The sequence below is a fragment of the Schistocerca serialis genome, chromosome 4, assembly GCF_023864345.2.
Source record: "Schistocerca serialis cubense isolate TAMUIC-IGC-003099 chromosome 4, iqSchSeri2.2, whole genome shotgun sequence".
NCBI lineage: Eukaryota > Metazoa > Arthropoda > Insecta > Orthoptera > Acrididae > Schistocerca > Schistocerca serialis.
Window position 1 is genome coordinate 882618263 of NC_064641.1, and position 20434 is coordinate 882638696.

The following is a 20434-nucleotide window of genomic DNA, read 5'->3' on the forward strand; positions in this document are numbered from 1 at the left end:
CGAAGAAAAACGATTTGTAAACTGTCTGATGATAGCAAAAGACAAAACCACATATCACAAAGGAAACATCAATGAAAGACGCTCTGGAAGTTGTTCTAAAAACGGTAATTGAAGCAAAACCGTAAACTGACCTACACATCGAAAAATATCGAAGAAAAAGTTTGCTATGGATGTTAACAGATATAAAAATGCCACGAAATTGCCGAGAGATATCGCGCTGAAGGTTAAAACTGCTACTAATGCAATACGCAAAACAGTAAAGACCCCCACCGCCTGTAAATACACTACTGGCCATTAAAATTGCTACACCAAGAAGAAATGCAGATGATAAACGGGCATTCATTGGACAAATATATTATACTAGAACTGAGATGTGATTACATTTTCACGCAATTTGGCTGCATAGATCCTGAGTAATCAGTACCCAGAACAACCATCTCTGGCCGTAATAACGGCCTTGATACGCCTGGGCATTGAGTCAAACAGAGCTTGGATGGCGTGTACAGGTACAGCTGCCCATGCAGCTTCAACACGATACCACAGTTCATCAAGAGTAGTGACTGGCGTATTGTGACGAGCCAGTTGCTCGGCCATCATTGACCAGACATTTTCAATTGGTGAGAGATCTGGAGAATGTGTTGGCCAGGGCAGCAGTCGAACATTTTCTGTATCCAGAAAGGCCCGTACAGGACCTGCAACATGCGGTCGTGCATTATCCTGCTGAAATGTAGGGTTTGGCAGGGACCGAATGCAGGGTAGAACCACGGGTCGTAACAGATCTGAAATGTAACGTCCACTGTTCAAAGTGCCGTCAATGGGAACAAGAGGTGACCGAGACGTGTAACCAATGGCACCCCATACCATCACGCCGGGTGATGCGCCAGTATGGCAATGACGAATACACGCTTCCAATGTGCGTTCACCGCGATGTCGACAAACACGGATGCGACCACCATGATGCTGTAAACAGAACCTGGATTCATACGAAAAAAATGACGTTTTGCCTTTCGTGCACCGAGGTTCGTCGTTGAGTACACCGTCTCAGGTGCTCCTGTCTCTGATGCTGCGTCAACGGTAACCGCAGCCATGGTCTCCGAACTGATAGTCCATGCTGTTGCAGACGTCGTCGAACTGTTCGTGCAGATGGCTGTTGTCTTGCAAACGTCCCCATCTGTTGACTCAGGGATCGAGACGTCGTTGGACGATCCGTTACAGCCATGCGGATAACATGCCTGTCATCTCGATTGCTAGTGATACGAGACCGTTGGGATCCAGCACGGCGTTCCGCATTACCCTCCTGAACCAACCGATTCCCTATTCTGCCAACAGTCATTGGATCTCGACCAACACGAGCAGCAGTGTCGCAATACGATAAACCGCAATCGCGATGGGCTGCAATCCGACCTTTATCAAAGTTGGAAACGTGATGTTACACATTTCTCCTCCTTACACGGGGCATCACAAGAACGTTTCACCAGGCAACGCTGGTCAACTGCTGTTTGTGTATGAGAAATCGGTTGGCAACTTTCCTCACCCAGAGTGAGGCAACTGGTACAGCACCGCCTTGTGGCAGGATGTGGTGGCTGCTATATGAACTAGGGCGTGGCTGGAGATGGCTACTTTATTGGTCTGTTGCGGTCACTAATGCAGTACCAATTCGGGCCTTTTGTCTCACTAACTGCTCACAACTACATGGTGCATCCCTCACTGCATGCTTCCCTCCCCCCTGCTCATGAGTGTAAGCTAACAAATACCACAATACGTGGCCTTCACATCCCTCATTGCGGGTGCCACGGACGACTACCATTCCCTCCTGCGTTTTCCAGATATGTTTCAAATATCACTATCAAAGGTGATACCGGTCTAATGGCTCCTTCTACGAAGGGCTATACTGTTGCCTCCATCACACAGGAACCAGAGTCACCTCAGGGAAGTATGCAGTTGCTTCCTGTGCTTGTGAGAACCCACAGTTTTGTCTGCAACACGACAATTTATCTCTTTAGCTTTCTAAAGACCATCTAGAAGAAGCTGACAGCTCTCTGCTCGTCAAAGATAGTGGGAACACATGCAAGTCCAGCATTCATCTGTAGACACGTCCTAACTTGTTGGTCACTGTTCCTGCAACACTATGGGCTGCCGCAGAAATACTGGGGTCTTCAGATGTTATATAAACCCTCATCCTGATGCAGTCACCCTCATTCTGCCTCTGTGTACAGCTGCACTTATTTCGAATTCTCGCCAGCAAGGTGAAATGCTCATATCAACATCTCCAACTTCAGGCAGTGCCACTGGCAAACGCCCAAGACCAGATGAAGACGTGTTCCTGTGTAAGTACATACACTCATCTTCAGTGCATATTTGTGTTCGGATTTAGGAACAAGTAACTCTCATTAAAAAAAAACTACTGTTATTTGGTTGGAAATAGAATCACGCATTAAATGAATGTTTTTTGGTGTTAACGTTTTCCAGAAGAATTTCTCTGCATGCCTTCACCCAATGTGATAGCCTGGCCGAAGCTACTCTTTGGTGCTTCTCACTGCTGATACCTCTTCCTGTACTAGCTGGAAACTTTTACGCCGTCTCGTTCTCCTGATTTAGTATCAAGTTGCATTCTAGTGCCTCTGTGTGTGTCTGTGTTAAAATGCTTTAGCAACAAGCAGCTATCGTTTAAAATAACTACGTTATTTTCCACCATGCAGCTACATGTTTTTCTATTAATATTTCTATATTATCGTTTGAATTTACTAGTTCTGTGTTCTCCAAGTCCTTTTTCCTTTTAGTTGCAGTGTACATCCATGAAGTGTAGGAGCAACTAATTCGTCAGCTGGAAGCTGAAACAGAAGTGATCGTTACACAACCTCAGGAACAGCCTCTTCCAGCGGTCCTTCTATTGGCACGTTAACCCCGTAGACACATAATTATTTTGTCTTCAAATCTGGTAGTATATTTACGTTAGAAGAAGAATGAGTTTACATTTCTTTTTTCTTGTTACAGTACACGATCTCGACCAAATACCTGTGCTTGTTGAGAGATATCACAGTGGGGAATCTCCCTCGAAACCATCATGTAAGCAGTGGCGGATACATATGGGGGGGCGCGCACCGCCCCTCCCCACCTCCCCCCCCCCCCCTGAAGGGCCGCCCGCATTAGCACCCGCGCCGCCTCCGCCGGTCACCTCGCACGCTATTCGTTCGTTTCTTTCGTCAGTCGACTCGACTGAGTCGAGTTATCGACCAATTGTACTTTCTTATGCAGCACGCGTGTCCGCGTCATCGCATTTTATACGTTTCTGTCTGGCACATAGATAGCTAACGCATACCAACGAGAAAAGTCGCGGCCATTCGAGTGACCTCGATACGTTATTCTGTCTAACATTTGTTCGAGAAAAGTCGTGAATATTCTACTGTTTTCTTGTTCAGAGAACCTTCGGTACGTAGCGTTATACGAGGGTTGACTGAAAGGAAATGCCTCCACCTTCGTAACTCTTCAACAGTTGGCAGCATTGGTATACGGCAGGTACTGGCTTGTTCCGTGGCCTCTTCTCGACAGCTCCAGTTGGCTGGAAGCCTTAGCATTGAACGGTTGTGTTGTTACAGTGTAAAGTATGGAACCCTGCGCAGACGGTCGGTCAGTGCGATTTAAGCAACGTGAAGTCATTGAACTTTTGACAGCAGAAGGTGTCACCCCAAAGGAAAGTCATCAGAGAATGAAAGCAGTTTATGGTCATCGTGTTGATGTGAGTACTGTGCGTCGTTGGGCGAGTATGTTTAAAGACGTTGAGGCGGGAACATCTGACCTGCATGACAAGAGTTGAATGTCCTGTGACAGCAGCCACCGAGTTTCACAAGCAAAATGTCGACAGATTGATTCAGGACGATCGTCGTATCACTCAGAGAGAAATTGCAAGCACAATCGGCATTTCACAGAAACTATTGCTTTGCTTGGCTATCAGAAGATCTGTGCACGATGGGTACCCCAGATGCTGACTCCTGAAATGAAAGCACAAAGACTTGAAATCGCCAGAAACTCTTCTCTCGTTACGAGAATGAAGATGACGCCTTTCCCCATTCAGTTGTGACAGTAGACGAAACGTGGGTACACCATTACGACCCGGAGACGAAACATCAGTCTATGGAATATCGACACAAAGACTCGCCCCAGAAAAAGAAATTCAAGACGCAGCCATCAGCTGGAAAAATCATGGCCACAGTGTTCTGGGACGCAGATGGTGTTATCCGTGTTGATTTCCTTGATCGTGGAACAACAATAAATTCAGAGCTCTACTTCACAATGCTGTGAAACGACGACTAACAAGGATCTGGAAGGAAAAGGGGAATGTTTTCCTGCAGCATGACAATGCCAAACCACACACTTCACGTGCCACCACAGCAGAACTTCAGACACTGAATCTCACCACCATACGGCATCTTCCATACAGTCCAGATTTAGCACCATCTGACTTCCATCTGTTCCCGATAGTGAAAGGGGATCTGCGGGGATATCATTATGCTTCTGATGAAGACGTTGAGAGAACTGTGAGACTGTGGTTGTGGAAACAGCGTCGACTTCTTCCGTGACAACTTCAGAAAACTTGTTCATCGTTGGCAGAAATGTACGCAATTGGCTGATTATGAGAAAAATTCAGAGCTCTACTTCTACTTTGGTAATTAAAGATCACATTCTAAGGATTATTTCTGTGTTTGATTTATTAAAATATTCCCACCCAAACCCAATTAACGAAGGTGGAGACATTACTTTTCATTCAATCCTCGTAAATACGGACTATTCGCCGAATAGGAAGTTGGTTTACATTCAGAAGCAGAAATATAAAGACTGAAGAATGGTTAAGTTAAAAGTCCTAGTTGTAGCAAGTGCATGTATGAAGAGTAGTCAACAGTGAGAGTGCTCAGTTGATTGTAGCCGGCCGGAGTGGCCGAGCGGTTCTAGGTACTACAGTCTGGAACCGCGCGACCGCTACAGTCGCAGGATCGAATCCTGTCTCGGGCATGGATGTGTGTAATGTCCTTAGGTTAGTTAGGTTTAAGTAGTTCTAAGTTCTAGGGGACTGATGACCTCAGAAGTTAAGTCCCATAGTGCTCAGAGCCATTTGAAACATTTGATTGTGAAGTATTAATAATAGTAATTCACAGAAATTTCTCAGCAAAAATATTATTACGAGACTCATAATAATTTTTTACTAATAACATGCCACGCGGGATTAGCCGTGCGGTCTAAGGCGCTGCAGTCATGGACTGTACGGCTGGTCCCGGCGGAGGTTCGAGTCCTCCCTCTGGCATGGGTGTGTGTGTTTGTCCTTAGCATAATTTAGGTTAAATAGTGTGTCAGCTTAGGGACTGATGACCTTAGCAGTTAAGTCCCATATGATTTCACACACACACACTAATAACATAATACGAGTTAGATATGCGAAACTATTGATGTGTATATCTCTGGTAATAGTTACTTTCGAGAAGATTCCTAAAAACTCATTGTTACTATATAGGCCCTCTATCAAATGCATTAGACTTGGTTAATTTTTAGTTCAGTAAAAGTAAAGGTAGCTCAAGATATCTTTAGCGCCTCCTCCTTGAAATTTTTCTGTATTCACCACTGGATGTAAGTACATAGAAATCAGTTTTTGTAGTAATAGTAGCGGTAGCATATATTTTAGAAAAGGAAGTTTCCAATTCCATTTTTTTTTTGTTACAGTGGGCACAGGTCAGTGGCCCCTGAGAGTAGTGAGACGGTGGAGCAGTTAGTGGATGAACAACAACTCCCAGAATCCCACTCGCTCATACCAGGCTGGGTGGTGAAAATGGTGTGCGAGGGAGTGGGGGGGGGGGGGGGGGAGGGCGGGTACTGTGAATCACAATCCCCCCAAAGTCCAACTGGGTTACACATGTCCCATATGGTGCAGATATCTGGAATGAGATATCACCTTTGGAGCTTGGAAATTAAGTAATTATTATATTTGACACATGTTCTTTCTGTAGTTTCAGTAGTAGTGGTAGCATGCAGATAGAGTTATTCTCTCCCTCTCTTCACAGATGCACCATCACTGAGCACTATGGCTCAGATGCAAAGTTAGATCAGCCACATGGAATGCTGTCTCTTCCACTGTCACCTCCACCGCCCCCATTCTAATGTCCCACTCTGGCATCCATGGCGATGGTAACTCCTCTGGCTGCCAAAATACCACCACGAGCATCTAGAGTTGGGATAGCTGTACTATCCAGCACACTCACATTGCACCAGCCTGGTTGATCCCACTGGCCTTATGCAGATCGTTATGCATCGCCACCATCATACAGACCTGCATCGCCCCAGTTCTGCTGTTCCAGCTAGGATGATGAAGACTGCCAACAGCAACACACCACTAGTCATAGTGTTTCAGTGGTAGGAAGCCAAAGTATCTTATGATTGCGGTTGCTGTTAATGAGTGTGTCTCATTCTACAGGGCTGGGAACCCTGTAGGGTATATGAAGACCCAATAGGGATTACAAACACTTACTTCCCCCCGCTGAAGGGAGAAATCCCTCAGCTTGTCAATCATCCAGATTACCCCTCCATTAACTGTAGTGCAGCGCTGTGATGGAAGCTCACGTATCCCTCAAAACACAGTGGTGTTACAGATGAGAGCAACATCACCTACATTTGGGGGAGAACTAATGGAGAACTAATGGAGCACCTCAATCACTATGTGGCTAAAAGATTTCACAGTGTGTGCAACAAGGGACAAGTTTTCCAAGGTGGAACATGAGGCTCTGATAAAGCACACAGTCGAGTAATACACCTCAACATCCATATGTATGTATATCGTCCAGTCAATGGCGGGTCCAGCAATATCAAGCTTCCTGACGATACAGGTAACGAGAAGACATCTATTAATATCAAAAATGACGATGAATATTGTTTCACGTGGTCTCTCCTGGCATGTAAGAGAAATTATAAGGCGCATCCAGAGTGCTTAACTCAATACAGTCGTAATATTGATGTCTGTGGTTTTTATAACTGTAACGGTATTGAATTCCCTGTAAAATCCCAGGACGTTCCTAAATTTGAGGCACAGAATCACGACATATTGGTTCACATTTATAACCTGGGCAAGTGCAGTTCAAATGACTGTATATTTTCGAACCATACTCTCAGACGCATCAATTTTTTTAAAATTTGTATGTCAGGGTAAAATACATGTGAACATGCTTCTATTCTCATATGAGAAAAGTATTAGGGACATTTCCCACCTTTCCGCCCAATTGCGTTAACATGGCCACAGATGGTACTTTTGCTTAAGATGCCTAATGCTTTTTCCTCGAACGAGTCCTTGACAAATCACCACGTTAATTGTCTTGGGATGTCATGCGCAAGAAAACGATGGTTAGCATCGAACTATTGACTGATCCTCGTGCTGTGTAATATAATGCAGGGTTAAGAGCGTAAGGTGGTCATGCATACACCCCAGAAATTCTCTAAAACAACGGAAAGCAACTGCACGTCCATGTCCATGTACGAGGTGCATTCAAGTTCTAAGGCCTCCGATTTTTTTTCTAATTAACTACTCACCCGAAATCGATGAAACTGGCGTTACTTCTCGACGTAATCGCCCTGCAGACGTATACATTTTTCACAACGCTGACGCCATGATTCCATGGCAGCGGCGAAGGCTTCTTTAGGAGTCTGTTTTGACCACTGGAAAATCGCTGAGGCAATAGCAGCACAGCTGGTGAATGTGCGGCCACGGAGAGTGTCTTTCATTGTTGGAAAAGCTAAAAGTCACTAGGAGCCAGGTCAGGTGAGTAGGGAGCATGAGGAATCACTTCAAAGTTGTTATCACGAAGAAACTGTTGCGTAACGTTAGCTCGATGTGCGGGAGCGTTGTCTTGGTGAAACAGCACACGCGCAGCCCTTCCTGGACGTTTTTGTTGCAGTGCAGGAAGGAATTTGTTCTTCAAAACATTTTCGTAGGCTGCACCTGTTACCGTAGTGCCCTTTGGAACGCAATGGGTAAGGATTACGCCCTCGCTGTCCCAGAACATGGACACCATCATTTTCTCAGCACTGGCGGTTACCCGAAATGTTTTTGGTGGCGGTGAATCTGTGTGCTTCCATTGAGCAGACTGGCGTTTTGTTTCTGGATTGAAAAATGTCATCCACGTCTCATCCATTGTTGCAACCGACGAAAAGAAAGTCCCATTCATGCTGTCGTTGCGCATCAACATTACTTGGCAACATGCCACACGGGCAGCCATGTGTTCGTCCGTCAGCATTCGTGGCACCCACCTGGATGACACTTTTCGCATTTTCAGGTCGTCATGCAGGATTGTGTGCACAGAACCCACAGAAATGCCAACTCTGGAGGCGATCTGTTCAACAGTCATTCGGCGATCCCCCAAAACAATTCTCTCCACTTTCTCGATCATGTCGTCAGACCGGCTTGTGCGAGCCCGAAATTGTTTAGGTTTGTTGTCACACGACGTTCTGCCTTCATTAAACTGTCGCACCCACAAATGCACTTTCGACACATCCATAACTCCATCACCACATGTCTCCTTCAACTGTCGATGAATTTCAATTGGTTTCACAACACGCAAATTCAGAAAACGAATGATTGCACGCTGTTCAAGCAAGGAAAACGTCGCCATTTTAAGTATTTAAAACAGTTCTCATTCTCGCCCACGCAAATTCAGAAAACGAATGATTGCACGCTGTTCAAGCAAGGAAAACGTAGCCATTTTAAGTATTTAAAACAGTTCTCATTCTCGCCCACGCAAATTCAGAAAACGAATAATTGCACGCTGCTCAAGCAAGGAAAACGTCGCCATTTTAAGTATTTAAAACAGTTCTCATTCTCGCCGCTGGCGGCAAAATTCCATCTGCCATATGGTGCTGCCATCTCTGGGACGTATTGACAATGAACGCGCCCTCATTTTAAAATGAAGCGCATGTTTCTATCTCTTTCCAGTCCGGAGAAAAAAAATCGGAGGCCTTAGAACTTGAATGCACCTCGTAAAGTTTTGCATACTCTCCCAAATTTGGGATGTAAAACTTCTGCTAAACATGCACAGCATGCACGTATTGTGCATCCGATATGATATCGCCTATAAGATTACTGGTGAATGCAGTTGTGTTGAGTAGTCTGGTGTCTTTGAGTTTTCCCATAAAATCCAGATACTCATATGGGAAAACCTTCTTCCTTGTCACAAGATGAAACTTTACGTCATTGGAATAAGCATCTTGAGTAACGTGCATATTCTGCAGAGGCAGAATTTGAACAAGTTTCTGGAGTGGTGCTTGCATAAAACGTAGCGTATCAAGGAAGCGGAGAGTAATTCTTGGCATCATTCTTCTGGAGAATGAAATGTACTTCTTAACGCTCTCAGGCAGGACACTGATCTGATCTTTCTCCATACCGAAATCTTCCAAGTGGATTCGGGAGGACGACAGTTCAATCCCGCATCTGGCCATCCTGATTTAGGTTTTCCGTGATTTCCCTAAATCGCTCCAGGCAAATGCCGGGATGGTTCCTTTGAAAGGGCACAGCCAACTTCCTTCCCCGTCCTCCTCTAATCTGATGAGACCGATGACCTCTATGTTTGGTCTCTTCCCCCAAACAGTCCAATCGTCCAAGTGCTCAACAAGAAAATGTGAATCATACCCATGGGCGTACCCAGCGAGGGCAAGGGGGGGGGGGCTGCCCCCTCCCCCCCAGAAGATATTCGCAGTTTTTTACTAGTTTACTGTTTTATTTAATAAGAAATGCTGCATATTTTCTCGGATTGTACAAGTGCATTCTTGTATTTAAAATGTTTTATTAAAAGCAGTTTTTCACTGGTTTACTGTTTTATTTAATAAGAAGTGCTGTATGTTGTCTCGAGTCCTTGTTTCCTGAGACTAGTATGACCTGTCCCCCCCCCCCCCCCCCCAAGTTCAGATCCTGGATATGCCCTTAATCATACCCACTCAAACTGTGGAAAGATACAGGTATGCATGGTGGTAATTCACACTTCCGGTTGTGTGTGTTATGAGCGGCATTCTGGAACTTCTCCATTAGATGACAATTGTCCTATGAGGAGTTTCCGCTTTCCAATCTAATGGCTTCCTCTAGATATGAAAGTCACCTGTCTTCTTTTACAAATCATCCTTCTCCTTTGACTCTGACATGGAAATTTCGGTGCTGCATAGTTTATCAATCTCTCGTGAAAGATTTTCCAACTCAGTGAGCACCTAAATCGCAAGATTATTCCCAACATATGGCTGCTAAGACTTGAATCATATAAGCATACACCCTGGTACTCTACTGCATAGTACACTACTCTATATGATATGTGTTCTCGGTGAAGGTGGTATTTGGGGCTGTAAGGCTGCATTCACAGTGTGTCTCAGGAGCGAAGAGGCACTCAAAGTCAGCATACACTGCAAAAGGGCAACGCTCCTGATGGTAGGAATTCTTAAACTTAAAGATTTTGTATTCCTCAGTGGACATGACAACATGTACTGGTTTCCTGGCTGAGCTGCCAATTTGATGATTTACTAAGAACTCGTTCGAGGAAAAAGCACTGACACATCTTAAGCAAAAGTACAGTCTGATGCCAGGATTACTTAGTTGGGTGGAAAGACGGTGGGACATGCCCCTAATCCATGCAGTAATAATAATTACTTTTCTCTTTATTTCTCTCATCTGACAATAGAAGCATATTCATATGTATTTTATACTCACAAGCAAATTAAAAAGAAATGGATTGATCTGAGAGTATGGTTCGAAAATATACTTTTTGAACTGTAACTGCCCAGAGTATAAATATGAACCAACATGTCACGATTCTGTGCCTCAAATTCAGGAACGTCCTGGGATTTTACAGGGAATTCGATACCGTTAGTTATAAAATCCACAAACATCACGTCTGACTGTATCGAGTTAAGCACTCTGGATGCGCCCTATAATTTTTCTTACAAGCCGGGAGAGACCATGCGAAGCAATATTCATCGTCATTTTTGACATTAATAGATGTCTTCTCGTTAGCTATATTGTCAGGAAGCTTGATATTACTGGACCCACCATTGACTGGATCATGGCCATACATATGGATGTCGAGGTGTATTACTCTGCTGAGTGCTTTACCAGACCCTCCATGTTCCACTTCGGAAAAATTGCACCTTGTTGCAGTCAAGGTGAAATCTTTAATCCACGTAACGAATGAGGTGGTTAGCGTTACCACTCCATCGGTTCTCCCCCAAATGTAGACGATACTGCACTCCTCTACAGCATCACTGTGTTTTGAGGGATGCGTGAGCTTGCAGCACAGCACTGCACTGCACGTAGTGGAGGAGTAGTGTTGATGATTGATGAGCTGAGTGATCTCTCTCTCCAGCAGGGGTTAGCAAGCTTTCAGAATCCCTGTTGGGTCTTTATACTCCCTTGATCGGTTCTCAGTCCTGGAGAATGAGATACGCTCGTCAAAAGCATCTGCAGTAACCACATAGCTTAGCTCTGACATGATGTTACTGACCTGATGCCTATCACTATTAGAAGAGGGGAAGAAGCTGCTGCCTACCATTGAATACCTAGTTGGTAGTGTGCCCAAGATGATATCTGTTCCCAGATGTCTGCATCTGTGACATCCACAGCCCAGTTGGGCATTGACAGGGTTGGGGTTTACAGTAAACCTGCTCACCACCACTTTCGCCACTCAGTCTGGCACTGGCGAGTTTGGTTCTGGGAGTTATTGCTGCTCCACTAACTTCTCCAACATCTCGCCACTCTCATGGAGCCATTGGTCTATGTCCGCTGTAACAAGAACAACTGGAACTGCAAAAATTCTTTTTTAGAAAATATACTGCTGCTATGAAACCTGACGTCTGTGTCCTGACATGATGGTTGTGAGAGTGACTCTCAATTGTGATAACTCTGAAGAACCGCATTTGGTTGGTCCTGATAGTGTACTTAACAAGAAAAACGAAATGTAAACTCACTCTTCTTCTAATGTAAATGTACTACAAGATTTGCAGATGATATAATTATGTACTTCCAGGACTGATGTGCCAGTGGAAGCATGGCTGGAGGAGGCGATTCCTGAGGTTGTGTAACCACCACCTCTCTTTCAGCTTCCAGCTGACGAATTAACTGCTCCTGCACTTCATGGATGTACGTTGCAATGAAAAGAAAAAAAAAGTCTTGGAAAACATAGAACTACTAAATCCAAACGAAAATAGAGATACTAAATACATAAACATGCAGCTGCATGGTGCAAAATAACACATTTGTTTTTAATGAGAGCTTCTTGTTCCTAAATAATTTTAAATCGTTTTAACACACATACACACACAGACTCACAGAGAGGAGAAAGAGAGAGAGAGAGCTACTATAATTCAGCTTGGTACTAAATCAGACAAACGACCATAAAAGTTTCAGCAGTGGGAAGCACTGAAGAGTATCTTTAGCATGGGTAACACACAAGCTGAAAATGTGCAGAGAAATTCATCTGGAATATCTTAACATGAAATAACACTCGTTTAATGCATGATACTGAATCTGATGAGATAACAGTCGTTTCCACGAAAGCTACTTGCCTAACTCCGAACTCAACCACACATTGAAGGTGGAAGTATGTACTTACACTGTAATTCACCTTCATCCAACCTAAGGCGTTTGCAGCTGAGATTGCTGCAGGTTGAAGATGTTCATGATGAGCGTTTCATCTTAGAGGCGAGAACTCGAAATAAGAGTAGCTGGAGACAGAGGTTGAATGTGGGTGACTGCAACAGGACAAGGGTATATTTGAAATCTGATCACCAAACTATTTTCACAACAGCCAATAGGATTGCAGGAACAGTGACCAACAAATTAGAACAAGTCTGCAGATAAATGCTAGGCATGTACGTACTTGCATCATCACTACCTGAACTAGTGCATGACCAGGGACAACTATCGTATCAGTCTGCTGTGGTCCATAATGTGGTACCTACTCCCGTCTTTTGTCTCACTATGTGCTTGGAACCAGATAGGGGTGTCCCGCGCCATGAAGTCCTCCACTACCTGCTCATTCGTTGTTCTTCTGAAAATATAGACCGTAATATCGATGGATTGTTGGTATTCCAATTACTGTCCGTATAGACGGCAGCATTTACGTTGCCTAATTGGAATGTCATATGTTAGAACGTCTAGAAAATCTGAAAGGAGAAATGCTAAGGCTCAGTGGGGTCACTGTGTAACACAAGAACTCTGTGGGTTACTAGTTTTTTCGTTGCGATTTTGATGTTCCGATGTGTTTATTGTGTGAAGCAAATGTTGTGCAGTTGAAATAATATTTTCTCGTTATGAAATGTTGAAGTGTTATACGCTTTTATATTGTAAATTTGAGAGAATATTATATGAAAGCTGGCTGTATGTACACACGCTGGGTTATTCAGGGTTATAAGTTGTTGTCAAAGAGCCTAGTGAAGTGTCGCTGATCGCGCGGGCTCTCCGTCAAATCAGTGTAGAACGCTATAGTTATCTGTATGCACTGTAAATGATCATTGCACATTTTCGACATATTCGGAAATGCCGCCGGCCGCTGTGGTCGAGCGGTTCTAGGCGCTTCAGTCCGGAACTGCGCTGCTGCTGCGGTTGCAGGTTCGAATCCTGCCACGGGAATGGATGTGTGTGCTGTCCTTAGGTGAGTTGGGTTTAAGTAGTTCTAAGCCTAGGAAACTGATGACCTCATATGTTAAGTCCCATAGTGCTTAGAGCCATTTTTTTCGGAAATGCCATTTTCGACTATGTTATTATGAAGTGAAAATGGGTCTCGGCCCAAAACTAGTCATCGAATGAATAAAAAGTAAAAATTTGCTACTTGGACTGGCTTTTCATTCTAGTGTAGAGCGCTGTTGAGATGTGAAACAGTGGAGTCGCGTATAAAGAACAGTGGAGACAGTAGTGACGCGGCGCGCGTGTTGAGACATGGTCGTAAGGCAGCGGGACTAAAAGATGTAAAAGCTCGGTGTGGCCAGGCACAGTATAAGGTACAGTACAGTACAGGAGGTACAGTACAGCCACTTCTAGAGAAACCAGTTAACGTGAATTGTGCTGTGGGTCCAGTTTTATTTATTGTGTAGTTGTAAGAAGAGCCTATACCACACACTGTCAACGAACAATGCCTTACATGAACCGACGACGACTAAACATTAAGTAAGATCTGACTAATTATTTGATTAGACTTGCATACGGCTAGCTAGCGTCGCTCTTAATTTACTGACTAAATAATAGCAAAATATTTCGAAGCGTTGCTTATCAGTTCTGCCTAAGACAATTTATCAAAGTAGCTTCCATCTTATCCATTATTACTAACCTGAGGAAACCGTAATGAATGATAAGAAACTGCAATGTTTTCCTATAAAAGAAATAAGTCAATTAAAATAACTAAGCAGCGAGCAACTTTTTGCTACGTTGAAAGAAGTAACGGTGATTAAAGTTTCAATTGTATGCAAGAGAGTAATTAACCAAACAGTTTAGTAATTTGAACAGTAATTTGGTTATTTTTTAATGGTAAATAAGTTTTCATTTTACGCAACTACGATCAGTCAGTGATGTTCGTTAAGTCTTGAAAAACCAATGGTAGTTCAAAATGGTTCAAATGGCTCTGAGCACTATGGGACTCAACTGCTGTGGTCATAAGTCCCCTAGAACTTAGAACTACTTAAACCTAACTAACCTAAGGACAGCACACAACACCCAGCCATCACGAGGCAGAGAAAATCCCTGACCCCGCCGGGAATCGAACCCGGGAACCCGGGCGTGGGAAGCGAGAACGCTACCGCACGACCACGAGATGCGGGCAATGGTAGTAATATAAGAAGTGATTTTCAGTAACTGTTAGTGAATAACAGAGATCAACAAATCAGTAAAATGATTTATTGAAATTTGACATCGTTTTGCAATTAAAACTTAGCTTTGTAGATTACGTTACTGTGAATTACATGAAAGTGATTATTGAACATGGCTCTGATCTTTATGGTAACTCCCAATTTAAGTGACGCAAAACGAAAGACGGTAAGTAAGACATGGAGCGACGTCATGATTTTGCATTTTACGTAACAATTCACAGCTAATGAAATTTTGTTGCTTAAAAGTATTTTACCACTGTGACACATCCATTTGAAGTCGTGATAACGTAATATTTAACAGTTTCGAGCTATTTTCACCCGCTAACGAACCAAGGATTTTTATATAAATTTACGAGTAACAAAACTCAGTAGAAGTCTTTCCCGCCCAACTTCAGATACACGGTTCATTTAAGTTCTCGCCAATCAGAAGTGTAAAGTATAGAAAAATAGCCACCATAGCCTTATCACCAAATAAATCGACCTGCAGCACACCAGACAACCACTACGTCACACTGCAGGCATTACAGCTCGCCGCTGCGTGCAATAGGCCAAGCAACATAGAAACTGGGCAACAGCTAACAAGAAGAGTGTAGTGTGGTACAGTGACGATTTTAATATTCGAATTATACTACGTTCCGTGTGCATCAAAAGTCGAATGAGGCGTTTAATAAGCAGTTTGTGGAGATGAAAGTTCAAATCACAGATGGTTCTGTGATATCCTGGGGCAGAGCGTTCATTGAACCACCTTCAAGCTGTCTCTCTACCGTTCCACTCTAGAACGGCACGCGGGAAAAACGAGCACTTAATTTTTTCTTTGTGAGCCCTGATTTTTCTTATTTTATCGTGATGATCATTTCTCCCTATGTAGGTGGGTGCTAACAGAATGTTTTCGTAGTCGGAGGAGAAAATTGGTGATTGAAATTTCATGAGAAGATCCCGTCGCAACGAAAAATGCCTTTGTTTTAATAATTGCCACTCCAATTCACGTATCTTGTCTGTGTCAATATCTCCCCTATTTCGCGATAATACAAAACGAGCCGCCCTTCTTTGAACTTTTTCGATGACATCCGTCACCTGATGCGGATCCCACACCGCACAGCAATCAGTACTTCAGAATAGGGCGGAAAATCGTGATGTAAGCAGTTTCTTTTGTAGATGTGTTGCACCTTCTCAATGTTCTGCCAATGAATCGCAGTCTTTGGTTTGCTCTACCCACAACATTATCTATGTGATCGTTCCAATATAGGTTATCTGTAATTGTAATCCCTAAGTATTTAGTTGAATTTACAGCCTTAGGATTTATGTCACTTATCGCGTAATCGAAATTTATCGGATTTCTTTTAGTACTCATGTGAATAACTTCACACTTTTCTTTATTCAGGGTCAATTGCCACTTTTCGCACCATACAGATATCTTATCTAAATAATTTCGCAATTCGTTTTGGTCATCTGATGACTGTACAAGACGGTAAATGACGGCACCATCTGCAAACAATCTAAGACGGCGACTCAGATAGTCTCCTATGTCGTTAATATAGATCAGGAACAATAGAGGGCCTATAACTCTTCCTGGGGGAACACCGGATGTTACATCTGTTTTACTCAATGACTTTCCGTCTATTACTACGAACTGTGATCTTTCTGACAGACAACCACGAATCCAGTTGCACAACTGAGGCGATATTCCGTAGGCACGTAGTTTGGTTAGAAGACGCTTGTGAGGAACGGTGTCGAAAAACTTCTGGAAATCTAAAAATATGGGATCAATTTGACGTCCCCTGTAGATAGCACTCGTTACTTCATGAGTATAAAGAGCTAGTTGTGTTTCACAAGAGCGGTGTTTTCTAAATCCGTGCTGACTATATGTCAATAAGTCGTTTTCTTAGATGTAATTCATAATGTTGGAACACAGTATATGTTCCAGAACCCTACTGCAAATCGACGTTAGTGATATGGGCCTGTAATTCAGCGGATTACTCCTATATCCCTTTTTGGGTGTTGGTGTGACTTGAGCAATTTTCCAGTCTTAGGTACGGAACATTCTGTGGGCGAGGGGTTGTATATAATTGCTCAAAATGGAGCTATTGTATCAGCATACTCTGAAAGAAACCTGACTGGTATACAATCTGGATCGGAGACCTTGCCTTTGTTAAGTGATTTAAGCTGCTTTGCTACACTGAGGATATCTACTTCTATGTTTCTCATCTTGGCAGTTGCTCTTGATTGGAATTCAGGAATATTTACTTCGTCTTCTTTGGTGAAGGAGTTTCGGAAAACCGTGTCTAATAACTGTGCTTTAGTGGCGCTGTCATCAGTGACTTCACCATTGTTATCGCGCCGTGAAAGTATTGATTGTTCTTCTGTAGTAGAGGGTTACATGCATACATTTCTGATTGGTGACGACGCAGGCCCTCATCGCATCTCGACTGTCCCGATAAATAATCCGATCTTAATGCCACAGAAAATATGTGGGACTATTTGACATGGCGGATGAAACGTAGCAAACATCCCCACATTACAGTAGCTCTGCGGAATCTAATCATCATTGTCTGTCTTGACCTGGATATGGCAGACCTGAAAAAGATTTAGGAGTAGGGACATTAACAGGGCTACAGGCCTCCTTGGGGTAACTGTTACTTGTATGGTTCGCTTACAACATTGTGAAACACCAATTACCGATTCAATATCTACAAGTGTTCGACTCACTCTGAAACCTTGATAGTTCTCATGGTGGAATACAGGCCTATGGAATCCATTGTGTGAGTTGAACCCATGATTAGGTTATTGACTACTAAAATTTTCACACTATATATAGTAATATAAATGCTGTACCTTGGGAAGAGGTTTAACATCTGGCTGGATGTGTAGCCCAGTAACTTCCACGAAATTCGGAAGGTTCGGTCTGGGGTAGCTTTGGGTGAAGTGGTTCGTGATGAGCATCAGACTGAAATTTCTCTCCAGTTCGAATATCGACGGCACTTCAGGACCAAAATTATTCTTCAATATAGCGTCGTGTTTCGGCAACACAACATTGAACCACAGATAATTGAAGTAGAACCATACGCAAGAGCTGTAGAGCCTCTGCCAAAATGACAAATGGTCGGAATAAGGATGGGCCCACCAGGGTGAATAGGCTGGGTTGTCCGGGTTACCGTGCGTCCAGTGGGTGTAAGGGTAAGCTCCGAGGGTCACGAACCCCACCATCGGTGGGGAACCCACTGCGTGAGCCACGCCATAGAAGCACGGCAACAACGACCTCTCCATGATGTACAGGTCGAACTTCTGCGCCGACCTGTAACAGCAGTTTGTGAGTAGGTACTTACGTGTCTTTTGTCCTGAAGCAATTGAGTATTGGCAGTAAGTAATTTGCAGTGGTGGACGTACTTCAAGAAGCTGATCATCTCTGGGCTATTAAGCCCATCTTCGCAGAGAGGACCTGAGGGGCCTGGTATGCCCGACGCAAACTCCATAGGGCTCCAGTCACGCATGGCGAGGTCCATCCATCTGACAGACATCCTAAGGTGTTTATACGTCGGAGATATGTCGATCTCCGTCAAATTTTTTATAGGCTTCTGTAAACGAAAAAGTTAAATGGAATAATAACAGGCATCCATTCAATACTTAGCAGTCAGTTGATTAGAACACTTAAAATCGTAAATAAAGTTTGGTGGCCTCAGCACCCCATAGTTACCCAGTGGTGGACCGACAACCTGGGTGCAGGTATTTACCAAGCACTACGGGAGACTATGCGCAGTGAGAACGCTGTTTCCACCCAGCATACTGTCTGACGGTATTTGTAAGCGATAGCCAGTGTACTATTGCGCAAACGAAACTGTGTGATACCGTATACAAAGGGAATGTAGGACGTTCCTGAGGGATATTTTTTGAGTATTTTGGCATCACCAACCCATAGTCATCATTTGTTATCTCAAGTACCTTTGTTTAGGGTAAAACACAACGGCGAAGCAGCCTGTGATATGAAAAAATCACCATAACACGGAAGGTTCAAATGTCCAAATGTGCGGTTCTGGGCGCTACAGTCTGGAGCCGAGCGACCGCTACGGTCCCAGGTTCGAATCCTGCCTCGGGCATGGATGTGTGTGATGTCCTTAGGTTAGTTAGGTTTAATTAGTTCAAAGTTCTAGGCGACTGATGACCTCAGAAGTTAAGTCGCATAGTGCTGAGAGCCATTTGAACCATTTGTTCAAATGTGCGTGAATTCCTAAGGGACCAAACTGCTGAGGTCATCGGTCCCAAGACTTAACACACTACTTAAACTAACTTATGCTGAGAACAACACACCCACCCATGCCCGAGGGAGGACTCGAACCTCCGGCGGGAGGGGCCTCGCAATCCGTGACATGGCGCCCTAGACGGCACGGCCACTCCGAGCGGCAACACGAAAGGGTCAGGTTGCTTGTGGAGGACTAAGTACAGATGCAAACATAATGTGACGTGGGTACCACCGCTAACGGAAGAGTTCAGCGTAGCATCGTCGTGCCGCTTTTCCATTGTATTGGGTGAAACCGTACACGAGGCGCATCTCTGCCAACTCCTCATTAGTAACCATGCCCGTACTGCTTGGTCACGTACGACTAATACTGCAGGAATAGCAAAACCTGAGAGAGAACCGAGGACTAGTGAAAAATGGCTCTGAGCACTATGGGACTTAACAGCTGTGGTCATCAGTCCCCTAGAACTTAGAACTACTTAAACCTAACTAACCTAAGGACATCACACACATCCATGCCCGAGGCAGGATTCGAACCTGCAACCGTAGCAGTCGCGCGGTTCCGGGCTGCGCGCCTAGAACCGCGAGACCACCGCGGCCGGCGAGGAGGACTAGTGAAAGCAAGGTTCAAAGCGAAGAGTAAACTAGGCATTACTGTTGTCAACAGCGAGGACCGTGAGTGAATGGAACAAGTTTGTTTCCAGATGAGATACACACTACATAACGCCGACGTTAGTATTCTTGTACATCTACAGGGCTATTACAAATGATTGACGCTATTTCATAAATTCACTGTAGCTCCATTCATTGACATATGGTCACGACACACTACAGATACGTAGAAAAACTCATAAAGTTTTGTTCGGCTGAAGCCGTACTTTAGGTTTCTGCCACCAGAGCGCTCGAGAGCGGAGTGAGACAAAATGGCGAGAGGAGCCGAGAAAGCGTATGTCGTGCTTGAAATGCACTCACATCAGTCAGTCATAACAGTGCAACGACACTTCAGGACGAAGTTCAACAAAGATCCACCAACTGCTAACTCCATTCGGCGATGGTATGCGCAGTTTAAAGCTTCTGGATGCCTCTGTAAGGGGAAATCAACGGGTCGGCCTGCAGTGAGCGAAGAAACGGTTGAACGCGTGCGGGCAAGTTTCACGCGTAGCCCGCGGAAGTCGACGAATAAAGCAAGCAGGGAGCTAAATGTAACACAGCCGACGGTTTGGAAAATCTTACGGAAAAGGCTAAAGCAGAAGCCTTACCGTTTACAATTGCAGCAAGCCCTGACACCCAATGACAAAGTCAAACGCTTTGAATTTTCGGCGCGGTTGCAACAGCTCATGG

The 20434-nt window shown here is 44.2% G+C and overlaps 1 protein-coding gene across 1 annotated transcript in view; it reads right to left on the bottom strand.

Annotated features, from left to right (window-relative positions):
• LOC126475025 (UDP-glucosyltransferase 2-like) overlaps window positions 1-18311 on the bottom strand; it is a 42902-nt gene extending 24591 nt beyond the window's left edge. The window contains exons 1-2 of the mRNA XM_050102566.1: window positions 18247-18311; window positions 17695-18154 (exon numbers count right to left, since the gene is read on the bottom strand). Of these exons, the coding sequence (XP_049958523.1) occupies window positions 17695-18154; window positions 18247-18263 (477 nt within the window). The 5' untranslated portion in view covers window positions 18264-18311. The remainder of the gene's footprint in view (window positions 1-17694; window positions 18155-18246) is intronic.
• Between the last annotated feature and the right edge of the window lie 2123 nt (window positions 18312-20434).